At 39.6% G+C, this 19,936-nt stretch overlaps 1 protein-coding gene across 1 annotated transcript; it reads left to right on the top strand.

Moving 5' to 3' along the window:
- The first annotated feature begins 2,872 nt into the window (after nucleotides 1–2,872).
- On the top strand, nucleotides 2,873–6,441 carry LOC143688705 (serine/threonine-protein phosphatase 4 regulatory subunit 3A-like). Its single transcript, XM_077166951.1, has 2 exons — nucleotides 2,873–4,379; nucleotides 4,419–6,441. The coding sequence occupies exons 1-2, from the start codon at nucleotides 3,153–3,155 to the stop codon at nucleotides 5,652–5,654; spliced, it is 2,463 nt and encodes an 820-aa protein (XP_077023066.1). The 5' UTR covers nucleotides 2,873–3,152; the 3' UTR covers nucleotides 5,655–6,441.
- The last annotated feature ends 13,495 nt before the right edge of the window (nucleotides 6,442–19,936 follow it).

Genomic DNA, 19,936 nt, shown 5'->3' with positions numbered 1-19,936 from the left:
AGAAGAAATGAAATATTGACGCACGTAACAGCAAAGATGAATCTCAAAATAATTAGGCCCAGTGAAATAAGCCAGACCTAAAGATGCATATTTTAGCATTCTATTTATGAAAGAGTCTAAGAAATACAAAACAATCTGCATTGACAGAAAGTAGAGTGGTGGTTTTAGGGGGAATGGAAGTATTGGAGAGGCACTGGATGGAAAGGGTTAAAGAGTCCCCAAAACTTCTGGGGGTCGTGGCTGTGCTCATTATCTTGATTGTTGAAATAGGTTTATGGATATATAAATAAGTCAAAACTTCTCAAACAGTACACGTTGAATATGAGCAGTTCATACTATGACAATTATTCCTAAAAGGAACTGTAATAAAAATCATGTCAATGTATAATTATTGTACTTTTTGCCATGTTTCACCAAGTGGATGTGGAGGAGGAATTTTGGTTGGGTGTATAGGGGATAAAAGATGACTTTGAGCTTTGATCTTTGGGTAACTTGAAGATTGCTGACATCTGATTGCTGAAATAGAAAGGCCAATTGGGGCTAGAGGCGAAGGGCTGAATTTTAGACATGCTCCTTTTGAAAAGATAAAGGACAATGCTCAAAGTGGGAATGTGTATCAGATAGATGGAGATGCACAACTAGTCTTGCAAGACAGATGTTTGGATATATAATTGTTAAAAATAGAACTATAAAAGAGAACCTCCACACTAAATGACTTATCCTTTTTTTAAAATTTTTCTTGATGATAGATGTGTTTGTGTAGGTATACGCATCAGCTTTGTGTATGCTCACATATGTAATCATGTGAAAAGCTTATAAGGTGACCTCATTGCCTTGAAAGTAGTAAGCACTCAATAAACGTTTGTTAAATTAAATTACATTTGGTTGGAATGGAAAACAGATGGCATTCTCAACCCTATACCCTCTGTTCAGAGTAATGTATGAATCCTGGAGAAAATGCAGGTTAAGATTAATCTTTAGAAAAGGAGAATGTGTAGCTTTAAGTCCAGCCTGCATGCAGGTCAGTTTTAAATGTGTGCCTCATCTTCCATGGACCTTGTCAAAAACAATACATGCATAGCCCCTAGCATACACCCTCCAAAATCTGTGTTGTGATCACCATCAACAATTGTAGGCAAGAAATAACATGCTGCACCACTCACAGAGGAAATGAGACAATTAAATTAAGTCCTTACATTCTTGGATCTGGGCCTAATATCAAATTGAACTATGTTAGGAAATGTTCTCTAAGCTGTAGACAGCCGTTTTCACAAGGACAAATGAAAAGAGTTCTGCAGCATGCTGCTTAGTTTGGTAAGGGTTTTTGCATGAGCAATTCCCCTTGCTTGTGACTTCCTATCCAAAGAAAGCATGATAGCTATGGATACCCTTGGGTGTTTTTCAGCTCAACTCCTTTGTGTAGACAGAGATTTCTACTCTGGCTTCCCAAATATCAAACCAATTAGCATAGGCATTTTGTTGATCTTTTAGTAGTAAAAAAAAAAAGTCATGTTTAAGCAAGTGATATGAAATTGAAAACTGTTAGCTCAGTATATTATCAATAAAAAGATGCTCAGAAGCATTAGAATCCATCCCAAAACAGATGTCTAGACGCATTTTGTTTCAATAGTGTCTTATCTTCCAAATATCAAGTAAGGTTTTTAACACAGTGGCATATGTTTGAATGAAAATGTCCTTTTTCCAAAAAGCAGGGTAACATCAAAGACTATTTAACTAATAAGCTCTTGTGAATAGAACGTATAAGATGCCTTTGGTTTGTGGAATGCTTTTTATTATATTTTCATTATGAACTTTTAATTGGTATAATATATAACATATAAAAGAAGTATAGAAACCATGGATATTTAGTTCTATGGGTTTTCAGAAAGTGAGCATTCCTATGTAATCAATAACCATACTAAGACAGAACATTATCACCATCCTAGAAGTTTCTGTCTCCTCCCAGTCACTGCCACCAGCACCACCACCTCCGAGTGTAACCACCATCCGCATTTTTAACAGCCTAGCTTAGTTTTGCCTTATTTTGAACTTTCCATCAGTGGAATCATACAGGATGTAGTCTTTCTGTCTGGATTCTTTCATTCAACCTTCTGTTCAGGCGATTTGTCTCTTTTTGCATGTGAGTATAGTTCATTCATTCTCATTCCATAATTTAAACATTCTGCTGTATAGACATTGGATTGTTTCCAGTCTGTGACTATGGACCATGGTACTCCTATGAGCATTCCAGTATGTATCTCCTGGAAAATAGATGGATGCATTTCTGTTGGATACATGGTAGGAATTACTGGGTCATAAGTATACTTTAAAAGATACTGCGATAGGAGGGAGCCGGGCCGTCACCGGCGCGACCAGCCCTCGGCCTACCTGGCTCCCTGAGCTCCCGCCACCTAGGCAACTCAGCGCCCACCTCCCGCCTCCGTCCGGGACCTCCGCCACAGTGGCCTCAGTTCTGTCTCTTTAAATGGTGGGGCTAACGGGCCGCCCCTGCAGCTACTGCCTGAAAGACCCCGCGCGCCGCTATTGAGAGGTGAATCAAGATGGCGGCGGCTTTGGCTCTCTGAGGAAGACGGAAGAGGTGGCAGCGGCGGAGGCAGCAGCGAAGGAAAGGGACTTCCAAAAGCCAGGAGCGCTCGGGCAGCGTCGGTCTCTTGGAGTCTAACGAGCAGTGGTAGCAGTAGCAACAAGGGTTAGGGGGCCCGTTGGTTTAGATCCACCGACTGCGGTGGCACGACCAGATAGGAGGAAGGAAAACATGGCGGCGGTGGCGGCCTGAGGAGACGGCGGCGACGTGGGAAGCGACTTTGAGGAGTTTATGGCGAATGCTGGAGAAAAGCAGTGACGGGCACCTCCAGTTCTTAGCGCGGCGAGGCAAAAGGCCGGGCGGAGCTTTGCGCCCCTTTCTCGGGGCGGCCGGGCTCGCCAGGCCTGAACAATAGTGCCAAGGCGGCAGAGGCGAGGAAAGGCGGCGACCCAAAGATTAGTCCCGGGAGCAGGCCATACGGACTGCGGCGCGACCCGGTGGCGGCCAGTGGCTGCAGTGAGGCCAGGGAGCGGTCGGCTTGCGGGCTCCCTCCCGCCGCCTCCGAATCCCAGACGACTTTGGCGGGATCCCCGCCCCCGTTGGCACGATGACCGACACCCGGCGGCGGGTAAAGGTTTACACCCTCAACGAGGATCGTCAGTGGGACGACCGGGGCAGCGGACATGTGTCGTCGGGCTACGTGGAGCGGCTGAAGGGCATGTCCCTGCTTGTCAGGGCCGAGAGCGACGGTTCTCTGCTTTTAGAATCAAAAATCAATCCTAACACTGCATACCAGAAACAACAGGACACTTTGATTGTGTGGTCTGAAGCAGAAAATTATGACTTGGCCCTTAGCTTTCAAGAAAAAGCTGGATGTGATGAAATTTGGGAAAAAATATGTCAGGTTCAAGGAAAGGACCCTTTAGTGGACATTACTCAGGACCTTGTGGATGAATCAGAAGAGGAGCGTTTTGATGATATGTCATCACCAGGTTTAGAATTGCCATCTTGTGAACTAAGTCGCCTGGAAGAAATTGCGGAACTTGTGGCATCATCTTTACCATCCCCCCTTCGTCGTGAAAAACTTGCACTAGCACTGGAAAATGAGGGTTATATTAAAAAGCTCTTAGAGCTTTTTCATGTGTGTGAGGATTTGGAAAATATTGAAGGACTGCACCACTTGTATGAAATTATCAAAGGCATCTTCCTCTTGAATCGAACTGCTCTTTTTGAAGTTATGTTCTCTGAGGAATGTATAATGGACGTCATTGGATGCTTAGAATATGATCCGGCTTTATCACAACCACGAAAACATAGGGAATTTCTAACAAAAACAGCCAAGTTTAAAGAAGTGATTCCCATATCAGATCCGGAGCTGAAACAAAAAATTCATCAGACTTACAGAGTTCAGTATATACAAGATATGGTTTTACCTACCCCTTCAGTCTTTGAAGAAAATATGTTATCAACACTTCACTCCTTCATCTTTTTCAATAAGGTAGAAATTGTTGGTATGTTACAGGAAGATGAAAAATTTCTGACAGATTTGTTTGCACAACTAACAGATGAAGCAACAGATGAGGAGAAAAGACAGGAATTGGTTAACTTTTTAAAAGAATTTTGTGCATTTTCCCAAACGTTACAACCTCAAAACAGAGATGCTTTTTTCAAGACATTGTCAAACATGGGCATATTACCAGCTTTAGAAGTCATCCTCGGCATGGATGATACACAGGTGCGAAGTGCTGCTACTGATATATTCTCATACTTGGTTGAATATAATCCATCCATGGTACGAGAGTTTGTCATGCAGGAGGCACAACAGAATGATGATGTAAGTAAGACGTTAACAGAGCAAAAAATAACCAACAAGGATATTCTGCTTATCAACCTCATTATAGAACATATGATTTGTGATACAGATCCTGAACTTGGAGGAGCAGTCCAACTTATGGGCCTGCTTCGAACTTTAGTTGACCCAGAGAACATGCTAGCCACTGCCAATAAAACAGAAAAGACTGAATTTCTGGGTTTCTTCTACAAACATTGTATGCATGTTCTCACAGCTCCATTATTGGCAAATACAACAGAAGAGAAACCTAGTAAAGATGATTTTCAGACGGCCCAGTTATTGGCACTTGTATTGGAATTGTTAACATTTTGTGTGGAACATCATACCTACCACATAAAGAACTACATTATTAATAAGGATATCCTCCGGAGAGTGTTAGTTCTTATGGCCTCAAAGCATGCTTTCTTGGCATTATGTGCCCTTCGATTTAAGAGAAAGATTATTGGATTAAAAGATGAGTTTTACAACCGCTACATAATGAAAAGCTTTTTGTTTGAACCAGTGGTCAAAGCATTTCTCAACAATGGATCCCGCTACAATCTAATGAACTCTGCCATAATAGAGATGTTTGAATTTATTAGAGTGGAAGATATAAAATCATTAACTGTTCACGTAATTGAAAATTACTGGAAAGCACTGGAAGATGTAGATTATGTACAGACATTTAAAGGATTGAAACTGAGGTTTGAACAACAAAGAGAAAGGCAAGATAATCCCAAACTTGACAGTATGCGTTCCACTTTGAGGAATCACAGATATCAAAGAGATGCCAGAACACTGGAAGATGAAGAAGAGATGTGGTTTAACACAGATGAAGATGACATGGAAGATGGAGAAGCTGTCGTGTCTCCATCTGACAAAACTAAAAATGATGATGATATTATGGATCCAATAAGCAAATTCATGGAAAGAAAGAAATTAAAAGAAAGCGAGGAAAAGGAGGTGCTTCTGAAAACGAATCTTTCTGGTCGGCAGAGCCCAAGTTTCAAGCTTTCCCTCTCTAGTGGAACAAAGACTAATCTCACTAGCCAGTCATCTGCAACAAATCTGCCTGGTTCTCCAGGATCACCTGGATCCCCTGGATCCCCTGGCTCTCCTGGATCTGTCCCTAAAAATACATCTCAGATGGCAGCTATTACTACCAAGGGAGGCCTCGTGGGTCTGGTAGATGATCCTGATGATGATGAAGATGATGATGAGGATGAAGACAAGGAAGACACGCTACCATTGTCAAAGAAAGCAAAATTTGAGTCGTAATAATGGCAACTGTCTACAATCAGTACCTGTTGAAAAAACTGGTTCTCTACCCCTCCCCCCTAAAAAATCCACAACAAAGCAGTGGTCTCTTGTGAATGACTGACACAGATCAGCCGCATACACTTGACTTCTGCTCATCAAGTGCCAATTCAATGGAGCAGGTGGAGGGGGGTATTACACATATAGGGGAAAGACTTAAATCTTTGAGCTCTCCAGCTTGGACCACACATTACCCTTTTCTCAGGGAAGGAAATGGAAACAAAAAGCCAACCGGGCAGAGGTTTCATAAGTGGAACTCTGGATTGACTGGTCAGTTGCTACAATCAGAATATGCTTTCTTGGACCATGTTTGAGGCTCAGAAGAATAGGCTATTCTGCCATAATTCTTCATGAGTTAAAAGAATGCCAGCAGTTTCTTTGTATAAAGAGACCTGCCTTTAAAATCATACATTCTGAACATTTTAGTCAAGCTACAACAGGTTTGGAAAACCTCTGTGGGGGAGGGGCGAATATAAAATTTCCTCTTTTTTATCTGTTCCCTTTGCCCTTCAGAACTGCAGATTTTTTTTTAAGTGGGGATTTGTCCCTACTTGATTAAAGATTGAGTGGAATTCTAAAAAAAAAAAAAAAAAAAAGATACTGCGATAAACAGTTTTCCAAAATGGTTGTACCAATTTATACTCTCAGCAGCAGGTATTCTAATTGCTCTACAACTTAGCTGATATCTGATATTTTCTTTGCCATTCATTTGCATCATTCCTAGGAATATGTGGTAGTATTTGTCAAATTTTTATTTGCATAAAAATTAGTGAAAACTAATGACTAATGAAGCTGAGCCATTTTGATTATCTTGTTTAATAAAGTATGTATTCAAGTCATTTGTCTATATTTCTGTTAGTTTATTGCTTCTTACTAATGGGAGTTCTTTAAATATTTTGACTATGAGGTTTTATTGGATATATATAGGAGACATACATTATATATATGTATATATTCTTTCTCATTTTATGGGTGGACTTTTCACTCTCAATATGGTGTCTTCTGATGAACAGGAGTTCTTAATTTTAAAGTACCAATCGATTACATTGGTTTTTCTTTATGATTAGCAATCTTTGGGTTTTTTTTTTAATGTTTTCATATTTCAAAGATTTGAAGATATTCTTCTTGATTTTCTTGTAAAAGATTTGTTCTATTTTCCACATTTAGATCTATACAATCCATCAGGAATTAATTCTCATAAAATGTATGAAGTCAAGATTCACTTCTATATTGCTATCTAAGCTTGCCTAGATTTTTATCTTGAGTATTTGTTCAATTCCCCTAGTGGAACGAAGATAATGATGCTCAAGGAGTAATACATTGAGGTTCAGATTGTCCTCTATGCATTCATTTTTAGATTTTTTTTTTCATGTTTCTACCATACAACCAGTATTACCATTGATGGTTGTTTCCCAGGACAGTTTATAAAAGGTTCCTTGGCCACTACTATTCAAAATATACTGCACCCACCCAAAGGAAAATACTGTCAAAATTCCAATTCTGGACCTCAGGACAGCTTTCCCTTTGCTAGCTGCAAGCCCAAATGGTGCTGTGAGAGTGAATAGAGACTTGACCAGGATATGGATTTGGTGGGGTAGAGTAGATGCTATTGAACAGTAATGATTTGTACAGACTCATGGACAGCAAAGTCTCATCTCTTCCCAAAGGTTGTGAATTGAGATATAGTAAGTTTCTCATGCAGGGCCTCCAAATAAAACTGTGACGTTTGTAGGCTGAACAATTCCAGGGTGGGGGAAGGGATTTGACATTTTTTTCAGTGTACATGGTGCTGCAGTGCAGGGATGCTGCTGGGATATATAGGCACAAATATGTTACACATTTAAATAGGACAACACTTCCTGTATTTTAGGGAAGATTTTTTGCTATAATTGGGATGTCAAAATTTGCTGCTATTATGTTTTTATTAATGGTAATAAGTAAAAACGTCAGTGTTCAAAGATATTAATACTGGATGCATTTTAAACAGGAATATACTTTTATGAAAGAATAGGGTTCATGATATCCTGTATCTCTTCAAGTAACACAAACATCTTTCTTTGACTATTTCTAGTTTAGCTAAAGTTTAGTGCTCTGAAGGAATGTCCACTAGGCATGTAAAAGCCTGACTAGAGGGGGAAAAAAAGTGAACTTATTATATCTGGTGCCAGTTATTTCTGTGTAATTAACCTATATAAGTTTTATAATGTACCCGAGTGTCTAAATTGAAAGCTAAATGGCAATGCAAGAAACTTTTCTCAAAACAGAGTGGTTTGAGATAAGCTATAGCTTTTGAAGTTACTACAGAGTTACTATCATCAGCTTACAAAATAAAATATCTGACATGTCCAAACAGTCAGGTGAGTAATCAAGAGTAGAGATTTCAAAGAAAATGTAGACATGCCTGAGCTTGGTAATTTAGTAAATGAGATCTGAATTAAAAATAATAATAATAACTTATTGGAATGAGAGTTAAACCCTTATAAATGCAGACTATTGGAGGCAACTTGGTGGAACATGAAAACATAGCTGCCTGTGTGTATCTGTGTACAGTCTAAAAGAACCATATCTATAGATTAATCACTCTCTCCTCTGCCCCACTGACACTCCCTTAGCCCTGTTCAAAATCAAGTCCAGGAAAAGAATCAACTAGTAATACAACTGCCATAGGAATAGAGCACATCACACCAAATCAAAGGCGCTGTCATTTATGAATGTGGCTCTTGGCAGAAAAAAAGCAAGATTTTGATGTCTTAAATGAACAAGAAGGCTAGACCTCCACAGGGCCGTCCATGGGAACAGATATGTTTCAGAGCAAAGATGTTCTGCAGTGTCAGGGTTATCAGTAGGGAATGCATGGATGGTATGATCGAGTATTTGCAAAAAGCTACCTCCAACCCTACAAATGGCTCTCACATCCAGTGAGAATCAACTTTCACTGTGAAAGTCATGCCAGTGGGTTGAGGGATCGCTCTCATTTAAAAGACATGTGCTCAAGGGGAGGGCCATGTAGAAAAACTGAGTTAATTAGACAATTGTGTACTCACCACTGAGACTTATGTGGGTCAGTCCCACTCAGTTTTGATGCAGCAGACTGAGAGGACAAGGGGCCATGGCAGTAAGAATCAAATTAGAAGAATTTACCTGTAATATTAAATGGTGGGTGAGTGTGGTGCTGGCACGAGGATTGGTGATTTAGTCATAGGACTTTAGCATTCAAATGACCTTAGAGTTGCAACACGATTTGGCACCCAAGGCAGGCGTCTCCTCTGTCATTTCTGACATGTTAGCCTCTGTAGTGTAGCCTAATTCTTCAGCGTGACCCATGAAAGCAGGCAAACCTCAATTCAAATTCTGGTTTTACCACTCACTAGCTGTATGACCTTGGGCTTTAACCTCTTTACATCTCACTTTTTACTACTCTAAATAGAATCGTCCCTATGTCATAAGATTGTTAAAAATATTAAGTAAAATGGTGCATAGAAACAGCACAGACTATGACATAGTGTTTAATAAGTGGTCGCTATTATCTTTCCTTTATTCATTTTTTATGAAAATGTTGTGGTAAAATACATCTGACCTAAAATTTTCCATTTTAACCACCTTCAAGTCACAATCAACAGTGCTAACTAGATTCACAGTGTTGTGCGACCATCACAACCATTTATTACCAAAACTCCTTCAACGCCCCCAAACAAATCCTGCACCCATTAAGCAATAACTCCTCATTCACCCCACCTCACCCCCAGCCTGTGGTAACCTGTAATCTATTTCCTGTCCCCCTGAATTTGCATAGCCTAGGTATCACATATATATGGAATCACACCTTTTATTCACCTTTATCTCTGAAATCAGCCATTGCCACGTTTTTCATATAACCATTTCACTAGGTTTCTTGAGGGAGAAAGTGTTTGTTTTACCTCTGTTACAGTGGCACTCCCGTTGCCTTCAATGGTGCTGGGCGCATAGAAAGTAAGGACATTTTGTTAAGTGAATTTCGCAGAATTATCTGTTTTATTCCATTCGAGCTCTAAACTTATTTTCTGTGGATAAAAGCAAAATGATTGAAAGAGTTATTATTAGAATGCAGCCTTGCTTCTTCAGATTAAAAACCATTTTACATCCTAGTATCAGAAAATTTGAATATCTTTGTTTTTTACCCATCAGAATCTGTGTTGAATACTAATCCAGATTTTGTCAGAAAAGGTTGTAGGTATAAGAAAAACAAGAAAAGAAAAACTTAGACCTGACATGCTATCCCTGCTTCTTTTACGGAGCAGTTTTTGTTTCCTTTCCCCCCTTTCCACAGTTCTTTTTACATGTATTGTTGAGCTGCACTTGATTAGCTGTCCAGAATACCCATACTTTCAAATCACATCAAGCTGCATTGTTCATTATACAGAATTTGCTATAGCTCCTAAATCGTTGTCATCTGCAACTTTGAAACTCAGTTTGTTATATATATATATAAAAGACTTCTTTAAGCTTAATGAAATAGTACCTTCTTCTGCAGTGCCTCAAGCCTCCTACAAACTTAAAGCAAATAAACCTTAACTGCCTCATTTGTTCGAAGAAGACTCTGGCACTTCATCAACTTTAAAAGCAAAGCATCATTTTATGGGGCTTAGAGTAAAGCAATTTTGTTTGTGTTCTGAGCGGGAATTTACTCTGGTCTGGAGACTAGGTTAATGGCATTTCAACCACGATGCTTTCTAAATGACGTATAAATTGCCCTGGCCTCTGGCCCTCCCTGTTCATGTTGGGGCCTTAGCTTCCTCCGACGTATTCCCGAAGCCCTCCAGGGTGCTGGGCAGACATGGATGAATTAGACTTGCCACTGGAGGTAGAGTAAAAAGGACTTGATGAGGGAATGCATGAAGAAAGGATGAAGACCTGGGTAGACTGTAGTACCATTTAATGAGATGGGAAAAATGGGAGAGGAGCTGGTGCACAGAGTATAAAAGGGCAATAATAAAAGATTTTCAGACACCAGGAGAAAATTTTGTGCAGGAAGTAGAATGAAATATAAATTCCGAGAAAATATAAAATCTCTCACTGTTACATAATATTTGGATTCCTTTTGATGCACTTAAAAATGTGGTGTATTTTGAAATGCCAATATTTGATACACTGAAAAACTATATCCTTTGTAGCAATTTAAACTTATGATGAAAAATATTAGATGGCAACTTAGAAACACGTGGGAGAGGCCTTCACAACTCTTTTAGCCGGGACATAAGAAAACGTTTGAAGACCCCGGCAGAAGAAAACCTAGCTAATATCCTGCTCTCTAAAAGCTCTAGTGTTAAATGGTTTTCTTAGAGAAGTAAAAGCATTTTCACAATTCTCCTTTCTGCAAACCACATGTTAGTGTGCTTCGGGATCAAAAAGGACATTATATCCTTGAGTCAGATGGCAAAGCTAGTGCTGCAGACATATAAAAACTGGGGCCAGTATGGAGATATATACAGAGGCGGCAGTTTCTTCTGTTTCATGTATTTTTATATTTTTTAGAGCAGATATCTCAGGCTGATACTTTTTAAAAAATTTTTATTGTTACCATATATACATTTTTCCATCTAATCATGTTCAGATATATTTCAGTTCTGTTAACTACATCCACAATATTATCTCATTCGCTTTTTTAAAAAATGCAATTTTATTGATATATATTCATATATCATATAATCTTCCAAATTGTACAATCAGTAGTTCACGGTATCCTCATATTGCTGTGAATTCATCACAATCAATTTTTGAACATTTTCATTATTCAAAAAAAAAGAATAAAAGTAAAAATAAAAGGGAATAAACATTCAAAACATCTCATACTACCCCCACTTATTTATTTATTCATGTCCTCTTTAAACTTTTTTATTGTATAGTATAACATATATACAAAGCGAAGAAATAAAAAAGCAATAGTTTTCAAAACACTTTTCAAAAAATGGTTACAGGATAGATCCCAGAGTTTGTCATGGGCTGCCATACTATCATCTCAGATTTTTCCTTCTAGCTGCTCCAGAACATAGGAGGCTAAAGAGCTTAAATATTTTTTTATTGTCATACCCCCCTTATATTTTTTCTTTTTTTTTCTTTCCTTACTCATATGTCCATACACTGGATAAAAAAGAATACAATCACAAGGTTTTCAATCACATGGTCACACCTTAAAAACTCTATAGTTATTCAATCATCTTCAAGAATCAAGGCTATTGGATTTCAGTTCAACGGTTTCAGATACTTCCCTCTACTCTAATACAACAAAAACTGAAAGGGGCAATCTATATAATGCCTAAGAATAACCTTCAGAATGCCCCTCTTGGCTCAGTTTGAAATCTCGCAGCCACTGAAACTTTATTTTGCTTCATTTCTCTTCTCCCTTTTGGTCAAGAAGGTATCCTCACTCCCACAATGCCAGGGCCAGGCTCATCCTCAGGAGTCACCTCCCACATTTCCAGGGAGATTGTGTTGTTTCATTCTTTTTTAAGAAAATATTTTTATTGATAATTTTCACACACATACGTTCTATACATGGTATAGAATCAGTGTCTCACAGTATCATCACACAGTTGTGTATTCATCACCGTGATCATTTTTTAGAACATTTGCCTCACTCCAGAAAAAGAAATAAAAAGAAAAAACTCATACATCCCATACACCTTACCCCTTCTTCTCGTTGACCACTAGTATTTCCATCTGCCCAATTTATTTTACCCTTTGTCCTCCCCATTATTTATTTATTCTTTATCCATATTTTTTTACTCATCTGTTCATACCCTGGATAATAGCAACAAACTCAAGATTTTCACGATCCCATAGTCACACCGCAAAAGTTGTATCTTTATACAATTGTCTTCAAGAATCAAGGCTGCTGGAACACAGTTCAACAGTTTCAGGCACTTCCTTCCAGCCACTCCAATACACCGCAACCTAAAAAGGGATAATCTATATAACGCATGGGAATAACCTCCAGGATAACCTCTCCACTCTGTTTGAAATCTCTAAGCCACTGAAACTTTTTTTTCTTTTCATTCTCTCTTCTCCTTTTTGGTCAAGAAGTTTTCCTCGATCCCTTGATTCTGGATCCTGGCTCACCCGGGAATCCTATCCCATAGTGCCAGGGAGATTTACACCCCTGGAAGTCATGTCCCACATAGAGGGGAGGGCAGTGAGTTCAGCTGCCGAGTTGGCTTTAAAAGGTCATATCTGGGCATGTTGTTTCATTCCTAATCACTGATGAACCCCAGTTAACACAGCCTGATGTTAAGGAATCGAGACATCATCTCTGCGAGTCCTAAACAGATGTATTTAGCAATGTAATCCTATTGGGCAGAACTTTCTCAAAAAAGCATATCCTGCCCACAGAACTGTGATGGGAGTGAGCAGACATAAAGCATGGCATTAAGAGGATGTCACGGGGACCCAGAGCCTAGGATGGGGAAGGAGGTGCAAAGCTGCAGACATCTGAAAAATGTGCAGGTAGATTTTACTTTTGCTATTTATTGAGCTCCAGCTATGTGAATTGGATACCATTGTGGGCTAAAAGTAAGATTGAGGTGTTTTTTTCCCCCAAGGCTAACTGCATGATAGAGTAATTTTGAAAACAGCTCTGGGCTCTACAGTAACTGCAATCACAAAGAATAAGGACTCATCCCAGAATATAGAAAGACACTATTTTTCATCACCAATTAGAACGGAAGATACCTCCAGAGCCATCATCTTGAATTGTAAAAGTGACAAGGGTGGCAGAACATGAGAGTTTATGCATTTTTACATGTAGATGAATTAACACAGGTGATTTCTTTCTCAGCACTCAGAATCATGATGACACAGATAAAATTTATATATTAAAATTGATATTTGACATTTTACTTCCGGTATCCCCAACTTGGTGGCTCTGCAACTTCAGCCTGACCTTCATCTCTATCTATTCAAGGCCCCTCTGGGTTACCTTCCCGCTCACGAAGCAGTTTAGGCAAACTGAAGGAAAGAATGAATAAAGACATGTGTGAGGCTGATGTCTTCATACAAGCATGAACACACACAGGTGTGTGCTCAGTATCACTGCTAGTATGTAAATATAATACTGCAGCCCAACCATTAAGAGATTGCAGTTAGTATTGTTTTTTTTAGTAAGAGTGATAAACTTGTATTTCCTCTGACTCTTTGACTGTCCCTGTTGTGCTCCCAGGTCCTAGGAGGCACCGAATATGGGGAGGGTGAGATTTGCCTGCACCAGGCAATAAATAGCTAATCTGTGATCTGATCTGCAAACAGCCTTGATTCTAAGAGTATTGTGTTTAACTCTGCTGATGGGTATGTGTTTTATGTCATAGGTGAATAATTGGAGACATTCCTTAGACCCTTCAAAGAATGCTATTACATACAGACTAGTTTCCCAGAAAATGCAAGCAATGGAATCATCAATGTTTTTATTTTAACGATTTCAGTGAGAAATCATTCTAAAATGCCATATCCCAATTGAACACGAGATTGACATTTAACCTCTTATGATGACCAGGAGGGATGATAATTGTCATCAGTTATTATAGACATGTGCTAAGGCCCTGAGGTCTCTTGGTTTCAGTATGATGACTTATGGATGCCAGTGTTGCTTTTTTGATCCATCTGTTGCTTTTATATTCCCTTATTGCTCTTAGTTATATAATATATAACTTATCTTAGTAATTACAAAATTAACTTATCTTAGTAATATACAGTGTAGCCCCCAGAAGATTTGGTCTAGTAGGAAAATGGGTACCTGCTGGAGAAATTTGAAGCTTTAATAACAAAATCCCCTGACAAGCAGACACTGAATGTGTTCTTTAAACACTTCAACTAGTTTTATATGAAAAGATCAACCATTTATCCCCAATAAACCAGAGTAATAACTTTTCCTATTGTAGCTTGCTTACACCTAATACCTGGGCAGTTTACTATAAGCTAAGCAAAGGGGTAAAAAATGACCTGGACATTACCTAGGAAAGGGGAAAGCAGAAAGCCATAGAGGCAGTAACACCAAATTCTAAGCGACTTTTCTTCCTACTTCTGAAATTAAAATTGCTTATTCTTCCCCCAAATAAGAACAGCTAAAGCTCCACTTTTAAAGATCAAGAGTAGACTGTTTAAGCCAATTTTGTGGCTTTGTTTTACAAGATTTTTATTTCTTCTCAGGAGGGGAAAAAAACAAAACAAAACACGTGGCACCACAATACCTGGAAACCAGTCAGGTTAAAAGTCTATTGAGCTTTTATTTCATTACTTTTTCCTCCTGGCTTCTTTAATAGGCACATCTCTGTGCAGCTAAGATTTTCAGGACCATACATGGTCAATTCTCTACATAAAGTTATAATTTCCCATTTACTGACCTAAATTTCCACTGATGAAATCGAGTAGTGTGACACCAACAAAATAAACAAACAAAAAAATGGCATAGGAACAGCCTTCTCAAGAAATAGCCAGTGTAAGTTTCACCAGTTACAGAGCTGAAAATGAAAAATAGAAAATACAGTTTAGACACAAGTATTTTGAAAATCTTAATTATAAATAGGGCTTTTCAAGTTGATTATATGCACCTGTGATTTCTCATTGCCTAAAGAATGAAATCCAAATTCCTTGCAATTTTTCTTTTTCTGGGCTACTTACTTCTTTGCAGTCTCCCATACATACATTACTCTTTCTATGAATGCTTTTATTGTAACAGTCTCATGTTCTAGAACTTCCAGCAGCCCCCCATTTGCCATAAATATGGTTCTTAAGTGTGCAGGCAATAACGTCTAGTGCGCATGAGTTTTAGAACAAAATGATCTCGGTATGAGTTCTAATCCTGCCCTTGACAAGCTATGTGATTTGGACAAGATAATTAATCTCTTCTCTCCAGTTCTCTCATCTTCAAATGGGAAGTAATAACAGTGCCTGTCTCACTGGATTGTGGCACAGATTAGTTGAATTAATGCAGGTAAAGGCTTACTGCAGTGCCTGGCTACTGTTATGGCTTCCATGGATAATTAATAAGATGTACAGGTTCTCATAAGATTTTCCCCTCCCCCATTTCCCAGTGTTATAATTTGCATTTCAGAAAAAGTGACCAACTTAGAGTTTTGTGAAGGTGCCATACTATGCCTTCTGTGTAGGATGCCACGCTCATATTCATCTTTATGAGCCATGATCTCTTCAAGAAGTCCCCCTCTTGCTCATGCAATATTCCTCTTTCCTCCCCTTTCTCCTCTTCCCTCTCCCCTCCTCCCACTTGGAGCTACTTCTGTACCTTGCTTCTTCACTTGCATTTCCCTCAGCTGAGGACTTACATCGAAGACCCATGAACTGGGCAGAACTTCAGTCCTTCTTTGGTGAGGAGAGTCACAGAAGCAGGCAGAAGATTTACAGCAACTCTCCAATCTGAGGAGTTACCCATTTCCTCAGAAAAAAGATTTAAGAAGACTGCCAGGTCAAAGTACCACGGAGAGAGTTGGCTCTCCCCAGTGGATAGCACTGACAGAAGGAAGATACGGCCCTTGAAAATGGGTACAAAGTTTACCTTGGCTCCTCCTTGCCACTGGGAAAGGAAAAGTAGGAAGCCCTGGAGTTCACAGTCAAAACGAGAGGTAGATCTTGACTCCAGAGAGAGAAAGCTCTTGACTCCAGAACCCAGAGCAGCCACACAAGGAGGTACCTCATTGTCAGGCATCATGCAGCACTGGAAGGTGTGGAGTTGGGCTGTTGCTGGCTGCACGCACTGGTGTCTCAATAGCCATAGATATTACTGAAAGCACCATCATTGAACGGAAGACTGTATGCGCATATGCATAAGATGGCATTATTCATCAAGTTGAAAAAGCTGCTCAACATGCTTTTCCTTCCACCATGATGAAGTTTAAATTTATCCATGTTATAAGTAGGAAATTGTCTTTGCTCCAATATACCAGTAAAATAAATACTATAAATAGTTCCAATAGCTTACAAGGAATTAAAAACCTATGTTCTCTATATTCAACAATTCATGCAGTCAGAGCCATCAAATATATTTACACTTAATAATGGTTTCAGCATCACAGTTCCTCATCTGTTATCTCAGTTATACATGTAGGCAGTTCTCTACTGCTTTGCCAGTGTGAGAGGGCTGTCCCAATTAAAACGAGTCAAATAACTTTTCCAAGTTATGATAGAATTATTTATAGATGCCAAGAGAGCGTTTTCTTCATAGTACAGTAGTTGTTCTGCAGTTATTATTTCAAAATTAACTTATCTTAGCAATATACAGTGTAGCCCCCAGAAGATATGGTCTAGTAGGAAAATGGGTACCTGCTGGAGAAATTTGAAGCTTTAATAACAAAATCCCCTGACAAGCAGACACTGAATGTGTTCTTTAAACACTTCAACTAGTTTTATATGAAAAGATCAACCATTTACCCCCAATAAACCAGAGTAATAACTTTTCCTATTGTAGCTTACTTACACCTAATACCTGGGCATAGTCCATCCCATGGGGCCAAGAATTTGTGAGGCTGTGCGGACATGTCTGCTGGGAGTGCACTATCTCTGTTGGCTGTTTTGAGTACTAGGGCCCTGGAATCCATGCCCTAAGAGCCTCCAGCCTACTTCTAGGTCTGGCACGAGCTTTTTGGTCCTAGGTTCAAGTGGGAGGCACTGGAAGGTGTTTGTGGGAGCTATATTTAGAAGCTGGATATACAGGCCAGGGCACCCATGAGCCAGGCAGAGGTGGAAGGAGAGGGAGGTGGGCAATGGGCTGGAACCAACTCTCTGTGCTGCTACATTTGGGCACAGGACTTGAAGGAATCCAGACATGCAAAGTTTGAACCTGGTCTTCAAGGTTGTCAGAAAGATATATCTGTCAAAGCCAGGGGATAAAACATTTTATCACCTTATTACTCTGGTTTATAACCTCTAATATTTACACACTTGCCCTAAGGGCCATCATTTGTACTCTTTCACCAGAGCCTGTCAATGTTAGCGGTAGGTGTGGTTTGACACGTAACCCCAAATCAATGAATCCATTTCCTCACCTTAGAATCAGAATTGAGACTTGTAGTTTCTGGGACCCCTTGAACTGAGAACAACTAAATTTAGGAACTGTGTCACCTTATTTGTAGGACCACCACAATTGACTGCCTATGAACATTTGGGAATGAGAACTTTAGAAGGGCCCCCTGGTTCCTGTTCTAAGACTTTTGCCTTGAATTCTGTAAGATGCCTGGGTGTTATTCCAATAAAGGCCCTTTCCTACTCGCACTGGTTTGTAAATTGTATCTATTACCTGCATCCAAGAAAGCTTTGATTAAAGCATAGCCTATGTTTCCCCCTAGAAGGCAAGGACTAATGAATTTATTGCTTAAAAGCCTGTACTACTGTTTGGGAGATTTCAGTCTTGTTTGTAAAATTGTGTGTGCTACATCAAGTAATCCAAAGCATCTAGTCAGATGGCTCTCAACTGGCCAATAACAGCCTGAAAGATACAGTCTAGGCCTAACCAAATCCACTGTACCCACATGTTATAACTGAAAAAAATGCTTTTTACTGGTTTTCAATTACTGCATCTCTGTTCTATGTTTGCCTTGGGATTTAGAACCCTTTGTTCTGAAGCAGTGCAATAGATGCATTCATTTTTATTTCTGGTCTTGAATAGAGAACTTTTCATAATAAAAGCAGCATGTAGAAAGTGTCTGCTTCCATGGAGGGGTTTCAGGGCATCAATTCCATCACCAGCACAGGTCGGGCAGCCTCCTGGGCCCATCTGTCAAGAGGAAAGCCAGGCCTTAAGGCAACAGTTCTTTTCACTCCTCTTCTCCTCCTTTTCCTTCTCCTCACCTCAGCTTGACTCAGTTCTTATGGAGGTTGTCAAGAAGGTGACTTTTTCCCCTGAGGGTTAGTCACATAGAGGATTACCTTTACAGTACTGACATCAGATACCTTTCCAAAGTACCTACCACATAGCACAGTGTCCTCCTGAGATGTAAGTTAAAATAATACAGCAATGTGCCTCATCAGGAAGACCAGCTAATCAGTGAATCATTAGGAACAGGAGTTGCTGTCCCAGCTTTACAATTGCCATATGGTCTGGCAGTTTATTTTGTAGACCTCCATTACTAGTTATGCCTCTGTTCCACAAATCCAAGGGTCAGTACGGTAACAGAGATGGAGGCAGAATATGGATGTTTCTGGATACTGCATACATTCTTTGTAAATTAACCTCCCCCTAATGGTCCTCTTTTTGCTTTGTAGATTAACAACACCCTCATACATCAAAGAAGAAATAGAAGCATCAGGAAAGAATTCCATTGCATGCTGCTTTCCCTAACTCTTAAACTGACTTACAGTGCCACCCATTCTTAACTTATCCCTCCTCCTGCTAGGAAGAAGTGAAAATCTTCCTTTCCTCTGGGTTCCAATCACCCTGTTCCCTCCACAACTGCCTTCCCCTATGGTCACTGTCTGAGGAGGCAGTCATGCCCTGGACAGATGAAAGGAGACCAAGATGGTGAGGTTGGGCTGAAGGAATGGAATTTAACAGAGCTGAGACTTTAGGATGATAATTTCAGGCTATGGAATTGAAAGGGCAGACTGAAAAACTGCAAGAGCACTCCTGTGTTCATTCAGACAAGATACACTGGGGATACTACAGAGGAAGATCCGTTGTTTATACCCAAAAAGTAGTGATCAACACATCCCAAGATCATTGTTTGAGTGGCAAGGGATATGAAGGAATCTCTAACCTTGCATGAGCAATAGGAACTAAAGGTGGCTACCAAGAAAGGAGTAGAATCTAAGAACCAATTTAAGAACAGTGGAATGAAATAAACCTGGGTGAAACTGAGTGTTTAGTGCTTATGGTCAGCTTTATTGAGCAAGCTGAGGCTATTCAGTTTTACCTTGCCTATCATACATAAATCTGCGCATCATTCACAGTTACTGGGTGGATGGGTCTAAGCTATAAGGAATTGCTGTGACTCCTACCAGCTTGTTCCTCAAAAGGCTTCTTAGATTGTCCTGTGCTGATACAGTTAAGAAGTATTGTTTTGCAATCAGTTCTCTGAAAATAGAGAAAAGGAGACAGAGAAAGATCAAGTACATGTGTTGAATAGATGTAGACATGAATGAATGAGCAAACCAACCTCTAGGAAAAGCTAGTAAGGCCTTTTTTCTTTCTTTCCCTCTCTGCCCCTGTTTTTGAGGCCTCTTTGTTCCTCATCCAGGAATCTAGATACGATCTAAAATCAGCATGTCCT

The sequence above is a fragment of the Tamandua tetradactyla genome, chromosome 6, assembly GCF_023851605.1.
Source record: "Tamandua tetradactyla isolate mTamTet1 chromosome 6, mTamTet1.pri, whole genome shotgun sequence".
NCBI classification, from domain to species: domain Eukaryota; kingdom Metazoa; phylum Chordata; class Mammalia; order Pilosa; family Myrmecophagidae; genus Tamandua; species Tamandua tetradactyla.
This window is presented reverse-complemented; position numbering and strand designations above follow the sequence as displayed.

Excerpts from the sequence above, each read along its gene's own strand:
- LOC143688705 (XM_077166951.1), top strand. The coding sequence starts at position 3,153 with ATGACCGACACCCGGCGGCGGGTAAAGGTTTACACCCTCAACGAGGAT. Across the intron at positions 4,380-4,418 it reads AGGCACAACAGAATGATGAT|GATATTCTGCTTATCAACCT; the intron begins GTAAGTAAGACG and ends ATAACCAACAAG.